This window comes from Phodopus roborovskii, unplaced genomic scaffold (assembly GCF_943737965.1).
Source record: "Phodopus roborovskii unplaced genomic scaffold, PHOROB, whole genome shotgun sequence".
Lineage (NCBI taxonomy): Eukaryota > Metazoa > Chordata > Mammalia > Rodentia > Cricetidae > Phodopus > Phodopus roborovskii.
The window spans coordinates 357028-377222 of record NW_026126529.1 but is presented as its reverse complement, the minus strand read 5'-3'; the positions used below and the strand labels follow the sequence as shown (position 1 = coordinate 377222).

The window sequence follows — 20195 nt, the reverse complement described above, 5'->3', positions numbered from 1 at the left end:
CTTGCGCAGAAGAAAGGAGTCAGTTTTATATACAATAGGAAGTTCCATCCAAAGACACCGCTCAGATTCCTGGACCCTGTATGTCAGCATGAGTTTAAGGCAATAATCTGATAAATGTTACCAGATACTGAGAAAGGTAGCTTGGGAATTCCAACATATTTACATTTTGTTCATGAAGAAAATCGTCCAAGACAAAATAACATTCTTAAAAATGAATGATGTAGCCAGGTGATGTAGGGCACTCCTTTAAAACTAGCAGTCAGGAAGCAAAGGCAGGTGGATCTCTCTTAGTTCAAGGCCAGCCTGGTCTACAGAGTGAGTTCCAGGATAGGCTGCAAAGCTACACAGACAAATCCTGTCTTGAAAACACAAACAAACACCAAATTAAAAAAAAAAAGACAACATGAATGATTCTATGTAATTGATAACATCCAATAATCAATGTGTAAAGCCTCTAATACATAACATGCATTTAAAGACATTTCACTTGCCATTCACTGGAGTTACCAAACACCTCTCACCTGTGAAGCATCCTTTCATTGTCTTGGTACAGCTCCCTCATCACTGTGATTTTCCTTTGAAGCTTCTGTTTCTCGATTTCAAGTTGTGTATTACCTGACTGCAAAGACACTTGTTCAGACTTGAGACTTCGCATATGCTCTAGACAAAGGTACAAAATCATAAAGAAACTAAAGGAATTAAAGAAATTCTTCAGTTCTTAATAAAGAAATTAAAGGAATTTCATACAATTAAAAACATATTAAAAATATTAAGGATACACAAAGTTGGTCAGATCACTGTGACTTCAAAACCCACCTACTTTATAAAGATACACAGAGAAGCCTGTCTTGAAAACAAAAATCCTTAATCACATGCCTAGTGTTTTTTAAATGTATATGGAATCACTCAGACAATATACAATTAAAAATATGTCTTAAATTTTTAGTGGCTAGAGATGGTAAGGGGAGTGTTTGTTTTTCCAAAGGTCCTGAGTTCAGATCTCAGAAACTACATGGTGGCTCCCACAATCTGTAATGGGGTCTGGTGCCCTCATCTGGCTTGCAGGTGTGCATCCAGTCAGAACATTGTATACATAATAAATAAATAAATCTTAAAGAAAAAAAGATAATTGACAAGATTGGACATGCCCAGGGACATACAGCTATAGACAATTACTATACACAACAGTTCAGTTACTAGTACCATAATAAATCAGTCTTTTTTTCAGTCTAAATTGTTCATGTGCTGTCATTCAAACTAGCTGATAATAAGTGCTCATTTCCACTTTCCTGAGAGACCAAGACTCAAACAAAATGAAGACTGGAAAGAATAATGACTTTTACATTATTTCAACTGCTATACTACTGAATCACCCACAAAATTGGGGAGATAGCTCAGTCAGTAAGGTACTGGCTAAGCAAACATGAGGACCAAAGTTTGGGTCATGAGCACCCATATAAGACCTGTCTGAGTGCTGAAAAGGGAAAAAACAAGATCCCTAGGGCTTACTGAGCAGCACAATCCAGGTTTAATGACAGCTTTCTCAATGAATAAGGGGGAAAGCAAGTGAAGGAAAGCCTGAATATCTACCTTTGTCCTCTATATACATATGAATACAGACACACACAAAATGGATTAACAATTATAAGTGATTGTGAATTCTGTATGAACTAGCACACCATTATTTTTACATATCTCACTTTTCTTTCATTATGATTAATACAACTCTACACAGCTCTAATATTAAAATGAGAACCTCAACTCTGACCTGCTCTAAGGTATCATTCCCAAAACATATGTGAACCAATCGAATACAAGAAAAAAATGCACTATACTTCAAAAGGGCAGTTTCAAAATCATAACAAGGAAAAGTTTAGTAACTATGTGCAATGGGATGTTATTATTCTAAAATGCAAGCTAAATAAACATATGGACCAAAAGAAAAGTTTGTGTCGATACAGTAATAGCAAAGGGAAAATGTACAGGAAATCATGAATAGTTGACTTCTGCAAAAATTGTAAAGCTATATCAGAAAAAAAAATGCCCATCCATGCTGTCTGCCAGATCTAACAAGTCACTTATCAAGAAATCAATGGTCAATACAAGCTGTAATATAATTGAATCATACTAATGCAAAGAAGCCTTAAAAAACAACACAAATTATTTTACCATTATACACTCAAGCTCTTTTTTCTAGTGTCTTACTTTATCTCATTTTAAAACTTTTAAAACTAAGTGTTTGGGAGACGTGGAGGGCAGGGGCTCAGAGGGAAGGGGACTGGGAAAAAGTATAGCTCAATTCAAAAAACGTGTGTGTGTGTGTGTGTGTGTGTGTGTGTGTGTGTGTGTGTGTGTGTGTGTGTCACACCTCAGCCTGCATGCCCAGGTGGGCAAAGGTCAGAGGACAACTAGCAGGGGTCTGTTCTCTCCTTCCACTGGAGACTGAATTCAGACCATCAGGCTCAGAAGAAGGGGCTTTTATGCACTGAACCCAGACACTATAATAGGGCACTGTACAGGCCAGGTGCAGTAATTTTAAGCCTATATAAAGCAGACATGTGAGAAGCTGAGGTAGAAATGTGAGGACTTCAAGAAGCCAGGGGTTACATAGAAACATGCATTTAAAGGAAGAACACACCAAAAAGGCCAGAATCTATGGGAGATGAGAGATGGTTAGAGAAAAATGCTCCCATATGTTAAAAATTAATTATTGAAAAATTTTATGACGCATTAAGGAAAGAATGTTGGGGCTGGAGACATGGCTCAGCAGTTAAGAGCAATGAAGGCTCTTCCACAGAACCTTGGCTCAATTCCGATCACCCACAGGGCAGCTCAAAACTGTCTGTAGCTCCAGTTCCAGGGGATCTGACACTCTCACACAGACATATATGTGAGCAAACTCCCAATAAAGTAAATAAATAAAAAACATTAAATAATTTTTAAAAACACCATGGAAAAAGAAAAGGTGGATTTGGAGGAACGCTCTACACACACAAGAGTTTCCAATATTATTTGGTGGGGGGGATTAAGACTGGCCAAGAGAAGGAGTAAACAATGGAATAACTGGGGAACTAATTGCTTGCTACACTGGTACTTCCTACTAAGATACATGTACGTTAATGTATGCCTCGATAAAGCTGCCTTGAAAACAGAGTGCCTATTCCTCTCTGTATCTTCCACACTGTTACTACTATTCTTCTCAGATAGCAGCATTTTTTTAAATTAGACTAGTGTTTTTTCAGGTCTAATAACAATACAATTACTATAATCAGTGAGTAGGGCAATTTAATCCAATGGTTCAATCTTTTTTAAGCATTTTGCTCATTAAAAGTCTTAAAGGCCTTTGAGACCCATTTGGTCTTTTTCTCATCAGATCTCAACCCTGGTCGTGAAGGTTATAAAGAAGATAAAGTACACTGAAGCTGGCCTCACAACGATGAAGTCTGGTATAGAGCATAGGTCCAGATTCAAATGGTTCTGGCTATCGTTTGGAAGACAGAATAAGTTAAGAATGAAAAGGAAGAAATGTGAAGTTCTGGGCAGCCGTGGCAATGGTTGACTACATATTGACGTTTCTTGTATTCATTGAGAGGATTATTTTGTTGATGTTGATTTCTGGTATGTTTATATTCAGCTGTGTAATCAGTGAAGGGGCTTTGCCTGTGATCATAGGTGTAGAGTTAGAAACAGGCAGGAAAAGCATCAGGCAGGTAAAAATGAAGCTCTACAAGCAGAAGCTTTTGTCTTATGTTGCATCATTTAAGCAAGTGTAACAGGATCAATAAAGCCTGTTTTGAAAAGAAAATATAGATGAGGAGAAATAAAAAAAAAAAAAGATGCCTGTGGTTCCATTCTGAGTTAACCAGCACAGACATTTGAATATGTCCATCCATTCTTTTCAGATATAAAAATATGAATTTATTTCATTAACACAGTGAGATGTGATATACCTTTTACAGCACAAACACAACTGGCAAAAACTATTTTTCAATGTGAACAAAATCAGCAAACTTTTTTAATGCTTTCCATAAAAAATATATTTTTACAGGTGTAAAGCCACTCTTGTGTATGCTAATAAATTATATGAATATATTAAAATAGTAGACATTACAAGCTCAAGTCCTGAAGATCACTTTCTCAATTTTAAAAAATGTAAGGAAAAAATTAAATTTAAAACTTTTTAACATCTAAAACTATATCCAACATTGTACTCCTTGTGGTGGCTTGAGTGAAAATGTCACCCTAGGCTCAGAGGATGTGACACTATTAGGAAGTATTGCTTTGTTGGAGGAAGTTGTCACTGAGGGTGAGCTTTGAGGTTTCAGATGCTCAAGACTGACCCAGTGGCACTCTTCCTGCTGCCTGCAGATCTAGATATAGAACTCCTGGATCTTTCCCCAGCACCATGTCTGCCTGTGTGATCTTCTGCAGTGCAATTACTATGGAATACTACTTTATGGTATACTTATAATTTGCAGGCCCTAGAACTCTGAACTATAAGCCAGATCCAATGAATGTCTTCCTTATAAGAGTTGCCATGGTCAAGGTGTCTCTACATAGCAATAGAAACCCTAACAAAGATGCACCATACTCCACATTCTTACATACTTTTAATAATTTACATAAAAAGAGAAAATGGACTACGTTACCACTGACAGTAAAACTCAGAAGTAATTCATTCTCTTTAAGGAGACATGCTCATCAAGAACCCTTACCTGTAAGATCATCATTTGTTGCATCTATTTCAGATAACTGAGTATAAATTTGGTTTCTGTCTCCTTCTAGGGTTTTTAATGAAGCACTTAACTTCAAAGAAGGAAAAGAAGAAGAAAAGCAATTATCAATTACACAAAAGAAACACACATCCCCAATATACCCCATACTACTGTTCTGCAGTTATTTTCCCCGTGATGATGTTATCATGGACAACATAAAGACATCAGTGCAGCTGCCAAAGCAGCCTTCACCCTATACAATCAGGACTTTTTACACAGATTAACTAAGAACTGACAGAGGGAATAAACCAGAAGAAAACACAGCTATTATTTATTTCTCAAAAGAGTATATAGAACCATTGGAACCAGAAGAAAAGAATGCACATGGGGAATGATTAAATAAAACAATAATATTCTGAAGATATCTTTAATGGAAGAAATGAGTGTACAATTTGAACATTTCTAAATACTATAATTATAAAAATTTCTAAAGTTGATATAAAAAAAGAAATTGATAAGGAAATCCTAGGGGCTGGAGAGATAGTACACTGGCTGCTCTTCCAGTGGACCTGAATTTAAGTCTCTACACGCACATGGCAGCTCACGACTGTCTGTAGCTCCAGTTCCAGGGAATCTCAAACCCTCATAAAAACAAGCATACTGCCAAACCACCAATGCACAGAAAATTAATACATCAAAAGAAAAAGAACATTCTAATCATTTATCATATAACCTTATACAAAAAATTAAAGCAATCTTTAAATTAGTTACTAAGGACACACAGATTTCATGTCTGCTGTAGGTCCTGCTCCTTCTCATCTAGATTTTTACATACTAATACAAACCTCAGTAGCATATATTAGCTTCCTCAAAGCTCCCTTAGGCTGATTACCTACAGTGAAAAATAAAACCATACTTAGTGAACACATCCAAATGAATACATTACTTCTTTATCTAGTCTTGCAACCCCTCTTCTGGCCAAAATTAAATAATTTGAGGCTGAGCTTACTTGCTCTTGACTCTAATTCCAACATTTCACAGCTAAGACAAGGGGATTCCCATGAGTATAAGGCCAGCCTGGACTCCAAGGTGAATTCCAGGCCAGCTTGACCTACAGCAAGATGTTGTCTCAGTAAAAAGAGTAATTAAAATAAAAATAATAATTTATATAAGGTAGAGTGATCTACACTCAGGAAGATAGACAGTGTACTACAGAGACCCAACAAGAACTGAATATTTACCTAAACAGTGTCCATGGACTTAACTATGCTTAGATTCTTATGGCATTACAGCATCCAGGTTAATTAGTCAACCGTGGCTTCAACACTAAAATTATTAATGAACCATGGCTCCAAGTTAAGTACTATTAAACATAAATAGAATATGTTTCTTCTATTATAAAATAAAAATGAAAAATACAAATATTTTATATTACTATACCTTACTATAGTTCCCCTTTTGTTATGGAACTTAAGAGCTGTGTTGTTATAATGGAGAAATATAGGCTATAGAGAAGAACAAAAGAGAAGAAGTCTACAACTCTGAAGAGGTAAAGAAAGATTTACACAAAAGACTAGCTAAATAAGGTGGAAAGGGAGTGTGGTATTTCATGAAGATAGACAAAATGTGCCAAGTCTAAGTATATGAGGAGCTCGATACACATGTGGAATGAAGAGGAAACAAGGAGTCAGTCGCCACAAGTCAGTGCACGTTATTCTCTAAGTCATTGTTCACTTCTACATCCAGATTACCATCATCAGTTACATCTTCCCCAAGCACAGAATTCCAGTCTTTCATCCTTAGCAGGCTCTCCATCAGAGACTGGATATTGAGTAAAAAGAGAAAACAAAAAGAGAAGGTAATGACTCATGATAATAGCTTTACAATTTAGAACTTAACTCATCTGAAATTCAATCCTGAGCCAATGAGATGGCTCGGCAGGTAAAAGCATCTGCCACTTAGACTGATAATCTGAGTTTAATCCCCAGAACCCACATGGTAGGAAAATTGCCTCCCAAAATTTGTCTTCTGAACTCCATACCCACATCATGGAATGCACATACCTGACACATACATACACAAGTAAATTTTTAAATATTATAATTTTTTAAATCAATCCCCATAAATAAATAATCCTTTTGTACCCTAAGTATCTGTCTGCAATTGAGATATGTAAACAGTTGGTTTTATCTTCTAACTCCACATTTAGGGACTATTAATCCTGAAAAACTAACTTGCTGAACATGGTACATCTTTTACCCCACCACTCAGAAGGAATAGGCAGGCAGATCTATGTGAGATGGGAGCCAGCCTGATATAATAAAGTGAGTTCTGGTAAGAAAAAACTACCTCTTGAAACACTGTATGCAAAAATAAATATTATGGATATTATGGTAGGGAGGGATGGAGGAAGGGGAGGTAGTGAGGGAAGGAAGGAATGAAGGAAGGATGAAGAGAAAAAGGAAAAGAAAGAAGAGAAAACAAAATCAAATACAGTGTTTTATAATGGTTCATTCTTGTTAACTACAAAGCAATAAAATATTTTCTTTTGTGTGTATCATACACACATGAGTATGCAGGTGCACATACAGCTGCAAGAGCATGAGGCAAGAAGATGCAAGTGTCTTCTTCCATCATACTCTACCTTACTGCCTGGAGACAGGACCTCTCATGGAATAAGAACTCCACTATCTCAAAAGCATGGCTGCTCAACAGGCTCTAATCTCCACTGTCTCTGTCCCCTGTGCGGGGCTCTCAGGCATGTGCAGCCATGCTCTTCTTATGTGGGTGCTTAGAATTCAAACTCAAGACCTTATGTTTGCAGACCAGGTGCACTAACCCACTAAACCATCTCCCCACTCCCTAAAATACTTTCTTTTGACATTCTTTATATTTTTTTACTAATTTACAGTTGGACTGGAGAGATAGCTGAGCAGTTTGGGACTTGTTACTCTACTAAAGCATCTAAGCTCTTTTCCCAGCACCCACATCAGATGGGTAACTTGTAACTCCAGCTCCAGGACATCCAGTGGTCTCTTCTGGCCTCTGTGGGAAGCATGCAGTGGCCAATAACATATGGAGTGGGATAAATGTTGTGTGGTGTTTCATCTATCTCCGAGACATACAAAAGCTATAAAAAAGATTCATACAAATCTATGAAAACATCATAGACATCTTGGGCACTGCACTCAAATGCACATTCCTATACATGGGCACATACAAATACACACCAACTAAAAAATTAACATCTCTGGCTGGAGAGATGGCTCAGCTGTTAAGAGCAGATATTATCTTGACAAAGGCCCAAATTCAATCTCACTACCCATATCTAGCATTTCTCAACTCCCTGTAACCTCAGCTGCAGGGACTACAAACTTTCTGGTTTCTGAGGGCCAAAAAACTCACATGATTATACCCACAAAAAATTAAACTACAGATTCTTGATTTATACAAGGAAGTAACTAGCTGGAGAGTCCAACTGAGACAAACAAAGACACGTTGTAAAATATTTTGAAGGAGTACTGGAAGACCATCAACTGATTTTTCTGCTGCTGTTGATATTTCTTTTTTTTTTTTTTTTTTTTTTTTTTTTTTTTTTTTTTTTTAAATCCGCCTATATCTGAGAGTCCACCTGAGTTCCTGCCGCCGGCAAGATCCTTGACCCCTAAAGCAGGGCCTCTGCTAAAGAAAGAGGCCTCAGCTGGAGAGTCCCAGTTTCCAGTGAGATCAGACTATCATGCAGAAACTTCCCAAGTTTCAGCTCAGCCTCTGTCCTCCTCCCCCAGCCATTGACTAGAGCCATTGGCTAGTGGCATCTTCTACATTATCCTCAGCCCTGACCCCATCCCTGGGTCCCTGTCTGTGGAGAGACTTCCTATAGAGCTTGGACTACCCAGAGATATAGATATTGACTCACTGACCACAAAATCCCACTGGGGAAGTATCATAGAGAGAGGGGGAGACCCCATCAACACCTACTGGAAGAAGCTATGAGAAGATGGCAATACAAGAAAACACCTAAGAACAGAAAGACAAACATGACACCACCAGAATCTAGGGAATCTACACCAACTAGAATGGAACACAACAACAAAGCAGAGGAAGCAGAAGGGAACGACTTAAAAATTTCTGTCATAAAAATGATAGAGGCCCTCAAAGAAGATGTGAGAAAAATCCCTTAAGGAAATGGAGAAAAAAACAAACAAAAAGTGGAAGAAATGAACAAATTCCTTAAGGAAAGCAAAGAAAGTACTGAAAGCCGCCAAAAAAAAAAAAAAAAAAAAAAAAAAAAATTAAGCAGGTGAATGAAATGGTTCAAGACCGAAAACTAAAATAGAGAAAATAAAGGCAACACAAACTGAAGGAATGCTGGAAATAGAAAAACTGGGCAAAAAATCGGGAACTACAGGCACAAGCATAACCAATAGAATTCAAGAGATCGAAGAGAGAATCTCAGGTACAGAAGATAAACTAGAAGAAATAGATTCATCGACCAATGAAAATCATAAATCCAACAAATCCTTAACAAAAAACATACAGGAAATGTTGGACACCGTGAAAAGACCAAACCTAAGAATAATAGGCATAGAGTAAGGTGAGGAAGCACAGCTCAAGATGGTGAAAGCATATTCAACAAAATCATCGAGGAAAACTTTCCAAATTTGAAGAAGGACATGCCCATGAAAGTACAAGAAGCATACCGAACCCCAAATAGGCTGGACCAAAGAAAAAAGACCCCTCCACATATAATAATCAAAACACCTAGCATAAAGAATAAAGAATATTAAGCGCAGTGAAGGAAAAAGGACAGGTAACATATAAAGGCAGACCTATCAAAAATACACCTGACTTCTCCATGGAAACCCTCAAGGCCAGAAGATCCTGGATAGATGTTCTTTAATATTAAGAGAACACGAATGCCAGTCTTGGCTACTATATCCAGCAAAACTCTCAATCACTATAGATGGAGAAAACAAGATATGTAATGACAAAACCAGATTTTCCCAAAACTTGTCTACAAATCCAGCCGTACAGAAATTATTGGAAGGTAAACTCCAACCCAAAGAAGGTAACTACGCCCACAAAAATGTAGACAACAGATAATCCAACTACACCAGAAACCAAGGGTAAAGAAGAACTAATATATTCACAATATCACTGCCAACAACAAACCTAAATCAAGCAAGCATCAACAATCAATGGTCCTTACTCACGCTCAACATTAATGTCCTTAACGCACCAATAAAAAGACACAGGCTAACAGAATTGATACGAAGACAGAATCCATCCTTCTGCTGCATACAAGAAACACATCTAAGATTCAAAGATAGACATTACCTCAGGGTAAAGGGTTGGGAAAAGATATTCCAATCAAATGGAACCAAGAAGCAAGCAAGCATAGCTATCCTAATATCTAACAAGTTAGACTTCAAACCAAAATTAATCAAACAGGATGAAGACGGTCATTTCGTATTCATCGTAGGGGAAATCCATCAACACAAAGTCTCAGTTCTGAACATCTATGCCCATAATACAAAGGCACCAACATTTGAAAAAGAAACGCTACTAAAACTCAAAGTTCATATAACACCTCACACACTTTCAGTGGGAGACTTCAATATACCACTCTCAACACTAGACAGGACCACCAATCAGAAACTCAACACAGAAACAAAAGAACTAACAGAAGTTATGTCTCAACTGGGATTAACAGACATCTATAGAACATTCCATCCAAAGAAAAAAGAATATACTTTCTTCTCTGCTCCACATAGAACCTTCTCTAAAATCGACCACATACTAGGTGACATAACAAACCTCAACAGATACAAGAGAATAGGAATAGTCCCCTGTATCTTATCAGACCACCATGCTTTAAAATTGGAATTCAACAACAACACAAATAGCAGAAAACCTGCAAACTCAAGGAAACTGAACAATGTGCAATTGTACCACTCCTAGGTCAAAGAGGAAATAAACAAAAAAATTAAGGACTTTCTGATATTCAACGAGAATGAGGACACAACATACCCGAACTTATGGGACACCTTGAAAGCATTGCTATGAGGGATGTTCATTGCACTAAGTGCCCATATGAAGAAAGCAGAGGATAGTCACATAAGAGAATTAACAGCGCAACTGTAAGCCTTAGAACAGAGAGAAGTGAACTCACCCGTAGAAGTAGATGCCAGGAAATAATCAACTTGATGGCTGAAATCAACAAAATAGAAACCAGGAAAACAATACAAAAAAAAAAAAAATCAATGCAACGAAGAGTTGGTTTTCTGAGAAAATCAACAAGATAGACAAACCTTTATCCAAATTAACGAAAAAGCAACCTCGAAAAGCGAGAGAGAATATGCAAATTAACAAAATCAGAAACGAAAAGGGGAATATAACAACAGAGGAAATGCAGATAATTTTCAGGTAATACTTTGAAAATCTGCATTCCACAAAAATTGAAATTCAAAGGAAATGGACAAATTTCTGGATAATTATAACTTACCAAAATTAAATTAAGAACAGAAAAACAACTTAAATAGACCTAAAACCTGCAAAGAAATAGAAGCAGTCATCGAAAGCCTTCCAACCAAAAAAGTCCAGAGCCAGATGGATTCAGTGCAGAATTCTACCAAACACTAAAGGAAGAACTAATACCACTACTCCTCAAACTATTCCACAAAATAGAAACAGAAGGTTCATTGCCAAACTCTGTTTATGAGGCCACAATAACCTTGGTACCCAAGCCTCACAAAGACACAACTAAGAAAGAAAACTACAGACCAATATCCCTGATGAACATCAATGCAAAAATACTCAATAAAATACTGGCAAACTGAATTCAAGAATACATCAGAGAAATCATACTCCGTGACCAAGTAGGCTTCATCCCTGGAATGCAGGATGGTTTATCATACAAAAATCTATCAAGGTGATCCACCATATAAACAAACAGAAAAAGAAAAACCATATGATTATCTCCCTAGATGCTGAAAACTCTTTCTACAAAATTCAACACCCTTTCATGATAAAGGTCTTGGAGAGGTCAGGGATAATAGGAACATACCTAAACATAATAAGAACCATATACAGCAAACCAACTGCCAACATCAAACTGAATGGAGAGAAACTTAAGCCAATTCCTATAAAATCAAGAACAAGACAAAGCTGCCCTCTCTCTCCAACTCTTCAATATCGTACTAGATGTTCTAGCTAATGCTATAAGACAACAAAAGCAGATCAACGGGATCCAATTTGAAAAGGAAGAACTCAAACTGTCTCAATTTGCAGATTATATGATAGTTTATATAAGCAACCCAATACACTCTACCAGGGAACTCCTACAGCTGATAAACACCTTCAGAAAATTAGCAGTATACAAGATAAACTCAAAAGAAATAACAATAGCCCTACTTTTTTTCAGACGACAAAGAGACAGAGAAAGAAATTGAGAAGCATCACCCTTTACAATAGCCACAAGCAACATAAAGAATCTTGGTGTAATGCTTACCAAACAAATAAAAGACCTATATAACAAGAACATTGTGGCTCTAAAGAAAGAAATTAAGAAAGACACCAGAAAATTGAAAGATCTCCCATGCGCTTGAACAGGTGGGATAAACATAGTAAAAATGGCAATCTTACCAAAAGCAATCTACAGATTCAATGCAATCCCCATTAATATCCCCCCACAATTCTTCACTGACCTTGAAATGATAATAATCAACTTTATATGGAAAAACAAAAGACCCAGGATAGCCAAAACAACCATATACAATATAAGAACTTCAGGAGGCATCATCATTCCTGATTTTTAACTCTACTACAGAGCTATAGTTCTGACAACAGCCTGGTATTGGCATAAAAATAGACAGGCAGATCAATGGAATGGAATTGAAAATCCTGATATTAACCCACACACCTAATGAACACCTGATTTTCGACAAAATAGCTAAAATTATACAATGGGGTGCAGACAGCATTTTCAACAAATGGTGCTGGCACAATTGGATGAGGGTGTGTAGAAGACTGCAGATAGACCCATGTCTGTCACAAAACTCAAGCCCAAATTGATCTAAGACCTCAATCCAGCCACACTGAACCTCTTAGAAGAGAAAGTAGGAGGTATCCTTGAACATAACTCCATTGGCACAGACCCTGAGAAAAACAATTAATAAGGGACCTCTTCAAACTTAGAAGCTTATGTAAGGCAAAGGACACAGTGGACAAGACCAAATGGCTGCCAACAGAATGGGAAAAGATTTTTCACCAATCCTGTATCCGACAAAGGGCAAATTTTAGAACTCAAGAACCTAGTCAACATAACACCAAATAACCCTATTAAAAAATGGGTTACAGAATGAAGAAAGAATTCTCAACAGAGGAAATCAAAAAGGCTGAAAGACACTTAAGAAAATGCTCCACATCCTTAGCTATCAGGGAAATGCAAATCAAAACATCTTTGACATACCATCTTACTCCTGCCACAATGGATAAATTAGAAACACCAATGATGACTCATGTTGGAGAGGATGTGGAGGAATGGGAACACTCCTCCACTGCTGGTGGGAGCGCAAACTCATACAGCCATTTTGGAGATCAGTATGGCGGTTCCTCAGGAAAATGGGAATTAGTTTACCACAGGACCCGGCAATACCCCCTCTTGGGCATATACCCAAATGATCCACATCCATGCAAAAAAGACATCTGTTCAACTATGTTCACGGCAGCACTATTTGTAGTAGCAAAAACCTGGAAGCAGCCTAGATGCCCCTCAATTGAAGAATGGTTAATGAAGAAGTGGCACATCTACACAATGGAATACTACTCTGCAGAAAAAAATAATGGTATCTTGAAATTCGCAGGCAAGTTGATGGCACTTGAAGAAACCATACTGAATGAGGTAACCCAGTCACAAAAAGAGGAACACAGTATGTACTCACCCATATGTGGATTTTAGACCTAGATCAAAGGATCACCAGCCTATAATTCACACCACCAGAGGAACTAGGATAGAAGGTGTATTCTAAGAGATTCATATAAAGTCCCTCACAGAACTGGGAAGGGACAAGTCCCCCCAGAGCTCAGGTGAAGTGGGGGGGGGGGCAGCAAATGGAGAGAGAAGTAGGAGAAAACAAGGGGGAGTAAAGGAAAACATGTGCGACCAGGAAGATTGAGCCCGGTTAGGAATAGAAGATGAGAGAGAGAGAGAGAGAGAGAGAGAGAGAGAGAGAGAGAGAGAGAGAGAGAGAGAGAACATAAAAGATGGAGCCAATAATGGTTTGAAGTTAAATTGAACACAAAGAAAGGTCTAGAGAGCTACAAGACTGCTGCCAACTAACAATCTGAGCTTCTGTGGAAAGGCTATCATAAATGCCCTTCCCGAAGAGTGAGATCAACAACAAACTTATCCATGGAGTACTAAACTTGTGCCTGATGGAAACAGGAGCAAACACCCATACATAAACACTGAGTCGAAGTAGAACCCAGATGCAGATGGAGAGGACAAGACCAGGCTGCAGAAACACATAGAGACAGCTTACCTGAATAAGAAGGAGCTAATGGGCCAGCAGACTGATAGCTGGGAAGCCAGCATGGGACTGACTCAGGCCCTCCTGAATATGCCTCTCAGCCAGAAGGACTGAGCAGTCTAAGGGACCTCAGACAGTGGAGCCAGGATGTATCCCTGGTGCACAAAAGGACCTTGCGAACACATCCCCCATGGAGGGATAACTGCCTTAACCTAGAGACAGGAGAGAATCCCTAGTCCCTACTTCACATGACCTGTCAGATCTACATGACCCCAACTGGATGGCATTCCCCTACATATGGAATTGGGGTGGGGGGATAGGAGGGGAGGGTGGATAGAGTGCATGTGAGAGGGCAGAGAGGGAGAGGGAACTGGGATGGACATGTAAAATAATAAATTAAATTAAAAAAATGCTTTGACTCCAAAATTTAAGCTCAAGGACAAGTTACTGGGGAAAAGGATTTCTATTTTTGTTTCCACAGAAAATGAAAAGATGTGGATTCCTTCCAGACTAATGTGGTTTGATAAAGCCAGACTGCCTGAAACAGAGTACCAGGTGATCCTACATTCAAAACAGCTGGACAAAGCATCCTTACAGACTACAGCCAGGATTTCTGCATCTTCTTGGAATTACCTTGTCAGAGCCCCTTACCAGCAGGAAGTAGTTTGGAAAGAGTGATGCCCAAATTCCCAAATATTGTCTAATGTTTGTTTTCATTTAAATGGAATTGGTTATATAAAATAACAAAAAGGTAAAAATCATTATTTTATTTCTTTATTCATGAACACTAGGCTAAAATACTGGTGAACAAAGACATGGAGTGCTAACATATATATTACAAATCTATGTATGCTCTAGAAGCATTTGAAATGTAACAAAAAGACACAATAGCAAATAAAAGCTGTTAAAATTATTTGAATTTACAATTAAGCATAAAATTGTGACCAACTAGTGACTAAACCCAACAAGCCATTACCTTGATCTGATTTTCCTTAACCTTTAGGAGTTGCTCTGCCTGTACGTTGGATACTTCGATTGCTATTTTCTGTTTATTGAGTTGATTCATTTGTTCTTTCATGACTTTAGCTTCTTCTAAATACTGACAGGAAAACAATAACAACGATGTGAAAGATAGCACAATGTTTAGAAGAATTTTTTCAATATCATTAAAAGATACTAAATGTGTTATTAAATGATATTAAAAAAAGATAGGGTTGCTACGTAAATAGGGACTCAGATGTGGTTCCTTTTTATAAAGAACTTTCAAAGCAGAAGACTATAAAATAAGAAATATTCTTCAATTGATTTACAAGGAAAATTTTAATCAAGTACACGATTTTGACACATACTTGTATGAAAAATCTAGTCAATTCTTTCTATCTTTGTACCCTAAATACTCTGCTACATCTCATTACTTTTGTTTGATTGTTTGTTTTGTTTTCCCAATAGAGTTTCTCTGCATTGCTTTGGAGCCTGTCCTAGAACCTACTCTGTAGACCAGGCTGGCCTGGAACTCACAGCAGAGATACACCTGCCTCTGCCTCCCAGGTGTTGGAAAAAAGGTATGTGCCACCAATGCCCAGATATATATATATATATATATACATATATATATATGTATATATATATATATATTCTGATATATATATTCTGCATATATATCTGTATCCTGAAATATATATATACTGCACTGTGATTTCTATTTATATATATATATATATATCCTGATATACATTAGGACTTTGAAGTGAGGATGACTCAGTTTTTATTATAGTAAGGACAATCAACACAGGAGTCCTCACCACAGTGTTTTCTAAAACCTGAGATGATAGAACAAAGATGTGAAAGGAGAAGGCATCAACCCCAAAAGAAAATGGACAAACAGAAGGAACACATGTGAGACAAAACAATCCACAGACAATAGAAGAAACATAAGCCAGTTAGAAAATCCTAAAATAAGATGACTTGACACAATACAGAGAGGCTCATGATGGAAAGCAGCAGTAGTAGAGGGAGGAATGGAAACCAAAAGGGAAGAATTAGGGAACTGGAGAGACAGTAGAGTAGTTAAAAGCACATACTGCTCTTGCAGAGGACCCACACTCAATTCCCTGCACCTGCACTGAGTAGCTCACAGGTGCCTGTAATTCTATATGATCTAATGTCCTCCTCTAGTCCCTACAAATGCCTGAACATATACCCACATACCAACACACAGAAGTATACACATGCTCCTGATATCTCTCCTATTACCTCCCTGTACCTGTCTTCTCTCAAACATGCATATACACATCACATTTTCTGCCACTCATCTCGTTTTTTCTTTTATGCATACATTAGCTGAATGTTTCATCCCTACTGGCAAGCTTCAATAGTGCTGTAAGGTGTTATGCATACAGCAGTCCAAACATATTCATCAATGTCACCTACCTGTGAAGCACACAAGCTGAAATAACAACCCAGCAGCAAGATGTGGCTTATGGTACCACAGTAGCATAAGTGTTATTAAAGTAAGCAACCACTTTCTAATTGGATTTAAGGCCAACCAGCTCAATGAGATGACATGTTGTCCAGCACAGCAATGCACACCTTTCACCTCAGTGCTCAGGAGGCAGATGCAGGGGGAATTCTGTGAGATCAAAGTCATCCTGATCTACATAGGGAGCTCCAGGATAGACAGAATTACTTAGAGAGATTCTTTCTAAAAAAATAAACTGGACCATCCCTGACACTATTAAGGCCTCTAGTCACTACACACAATTACAAATATGTATCCACGTGAACAAATGAATACACACACACACACACACACACACACACACACACACACTCAACGAATCAGGTAGTCGTCAATATCATTATATGGAAGGGCTTTAAAGTTAGTCTCTCCAATATTTCTTGGATTGCTATTTGGTCACAGAAGGCCTTACCCTCCCTGAGAAGCAGAAAGGGGATAGGGTGGGTTTTGGTGGGGGTTATAGGGGTGAATGGGAACATGAGGGAACTGGGATTGACATGTAAAACAACATTTTTTCTAATTTAAATAAAAAGGAAAAAAAACAAAATTTAAATTGTCACAATAAATAGTTCTAGTAACCCACAGTTTCAAGAGTTTCCAGAATGTAAGAATCCAACATATTAATGAAACCCTATGTGACACATCATCACACAATCTCAGAGAGCCAGAGACAACAGAAAGATAATGTTCGAGAAGAAAAAAAAGGGCAGCAAGCAAAGAAGGTCCCATAATCAACACATCATTCAAGTTTCAAAACCAAACATGGAAAGAAGGGAAGACAATGCAGCAATATCAAAATTTTATTTAAAAAAAAATGCAGCACAGCAGAAAGATCTCCTGGTTTGAGGCCTGCATGAGATTATAGTGAGTTCCAGAACAGCCAAGACTATTACACAGAGAAACCCTGTCACACTAACAACAACAAAAGCAGAATCAAAACACCAAGAAGTGCAAATAAGTATCGAAATATCAGAAACATGAAAGAGAACAAGGAGTTAGAGCAATTTCTCAGTGGTTAATACCATGCACTGTTCTCCAAGAGGTCCTGAGTTCAGTTCCCAGCACCTATATCGGGCTCATCACAGCCACTTATAACTCCAAGTACAGGAGATTCAACATCCTTCCCTGGCCTTTGAGAGCACCTTAATCATGAACACAAATGCACACAAATATAACATGCACAAAATTAAAAAAATAATAATTGATTTTAAAATAAAATCTTTTTTAAAAATGGAAAAATAAGACCTTTACAGCTATGCAATTGCCTTTTAAAATTACCTACAGTACCTTATTATCTGAAAGATAAACAAGTTAATTAATCAAAAATGTTCTCTTTTGAAACATGAAACAGAACATTTAAGATAAGGAAACAAGAATCCTTGGCTGCTGAGTGAACTGTAGTATCAGGACAAAAATGCCCAGTAGATCTATAGAACACATTTTTCTTTTTCTTTCTTTGCTCTTTCTCTTTCCTTCCTTTCTTCCTTCCTTCCTTCCTTCCTTCCTTCCTTCTCCCTTCTTTCCTTCTTGGAGACATGGTTTCTCTGGCTATCCAGGATCTCATTCTGTAGACCCGGCTGGGCTCAAAGTCACAGAAATCCACCTGCTTCTGTTCACAGTGCTGGGATAAATAGGTATGTGACACCACTGCCACTCATTACACATTCTTATTGGACTAGGAGAATCTAAGATTCCAAGAAAAATGGCCCCCAGAAGAAAATGAAGGAGTCCAAGAATATCTATGGTTATTTCACGAGACCTGAATTTGGTTCCCCTTACAGACCATGTTGGGGATCTGATGCTTGTGGCCTCCAAAGGTACCTGCACTTGTGTGCACATATCTACAATCAAGTTACACACATGCATATAATTAAAATAAAAAATAGAAGAGGAAAAATCTGGCAGTAGGCACACACATAACTTTGAACCCAGCAATTAGGAGACTGAGTACCTCAGTAAGTTCCAGGTCACCCTGAATTTCAATACAAGACACTCTCAAAAAAATAACAATAATGAAAATAATAGAATTGTAAATGAACAAATTAGCCAAGGTAGTTGAGTGATTGGCATTTCCATTGAGATAGATTACAAATATCCATTACAGGAAGCCAAGTAGTAAAATAAAACGTCGGGCAACTCAGGATATATAGTCAAGTCAGGCAGACTACTATTCAGAGATCCATAATACTGTAAGAAGAAAATGTCACACTAGTAATTTGGGAAGATAGTAAAAGCGTTTCCACAAGAGGAAAAGGACAGTATGTCTATAACAAAGTAAAGGTAAGGACAAACACCATGTCATACCTGTGCACAGTCAAACTCTCACACCACACCCCCACAAACACCCCCCATCTCAATATGCACACTATAGAAAGGAAGGAAAAGAGAGACAGCAAGGGAGGGAAAGGAAGGAAGAAAAGAGACAGAGGGGAAGGGGCCTGGGACCTGGGAAGACAAACAGATTTATGACAACAGCAGCGAGAGCACTGTCTGGGTTAGTGTCTAGGAGAGAGGAGGGTGAGGATAAAAGGTAAGATTTCACTTTACATTACCCAAGAACTCCTCCCTCCTCTAGCACCCCAATTGGTAATCTGTTAACTCTTACTGCAGTCTTTATTGTGAGGAATCCTGTTAGCCGATGTCTCCTGTGAGAGTAAAAATTCTGACTGCCTTCTATCAGGGGAGAAGACAGATGGAAGAACACACTTTTAAATCCTTTATGGGAGTCTGCAGGGGAGACTTCCTGCTCTCATAAGCTTACTCATTCACTACACAACTCCACACATGGTTCATTTGTGAGTACCCACAACATCAAAGGCTATATTCATATCTAAAAAAAATATCTGTAGTCTACAAACCTGACGCACGCTTTCCTGACGTTGAGAATTTTCATTCAAGGTATCTGTTATTACTCCTTTAAGTCGTTCTTTATTTATTTCAAATATTCTTAGTGTGGTTTTGGCCTAAGTAAGAGAAATACACCGTTTATAACAATTAAGCAGAAAGCCCCCTGATTATGTCTTTTCTGAAGAACATAAAATGTAAGCAAAAGCCAAAACATTCCACTATTTATAGCAGAGGCAGTATCAACACTACTTTGATAGACAAAGTCATTTGCCACATGACTTTGAACAAATTATTGAACCTTCCATGTACAATGCAGACCATTTTGTTAACTACTGAAATAGAAAAGAACAATTATTAGTTACAGAATTATTGGTTTATTTAGCGGCTTACTTAAAACACTGCTTTACTGCCTATTTGCCAAACATGGCTTCACTTGCTACCAGGAAGGGAATAACCTGGAGAAATAGCTGAAAGAATGGGTTGTCACCCTTAGCAACCTGCTACTGCCATGTACACTTCAGAAAAATTTGCTTGCTTGCCTGCCCACTTTGTGATTTTAGAAAAGAAACTCTAACTAGAATTGAA

General features: G+C 37.8%; 1 protein-coding gene across 1 annotated transcript in view; it reads right to left on the bottom strand.

Annotated features, from left to right (window-relative positions):
* Nucleotides 1-517: 517 nt before the first annotated feature.
* The window catches only part of LOC127232523 (melanoma inhibitory activity protein 2-like), a 30871-nt gene continuing 11193 nt past the window's right edge, over nucleotides 518-20195 (bottom strand). The window contains 7 exon segments of the mRNA XM_051198649.1: nucleotides 518-660; nucleotides 4716-4806; nucleotides 5561-5607; nucleotides 5748-5826; nucleotides 6426-6536; nucleotides 15222-15344; nucleotides 19622-19726. Of these exon segments, the coding sequence (XP_051054606.1) occupies nucleotides 518-660; nucleotides 4716-4806; nucleotides 5561-5607; nucleotides 5748-5826; nucleotides 6426-6536; nucleotides 15222-15344; nucleotides 19622-19726 (699 nt within the window).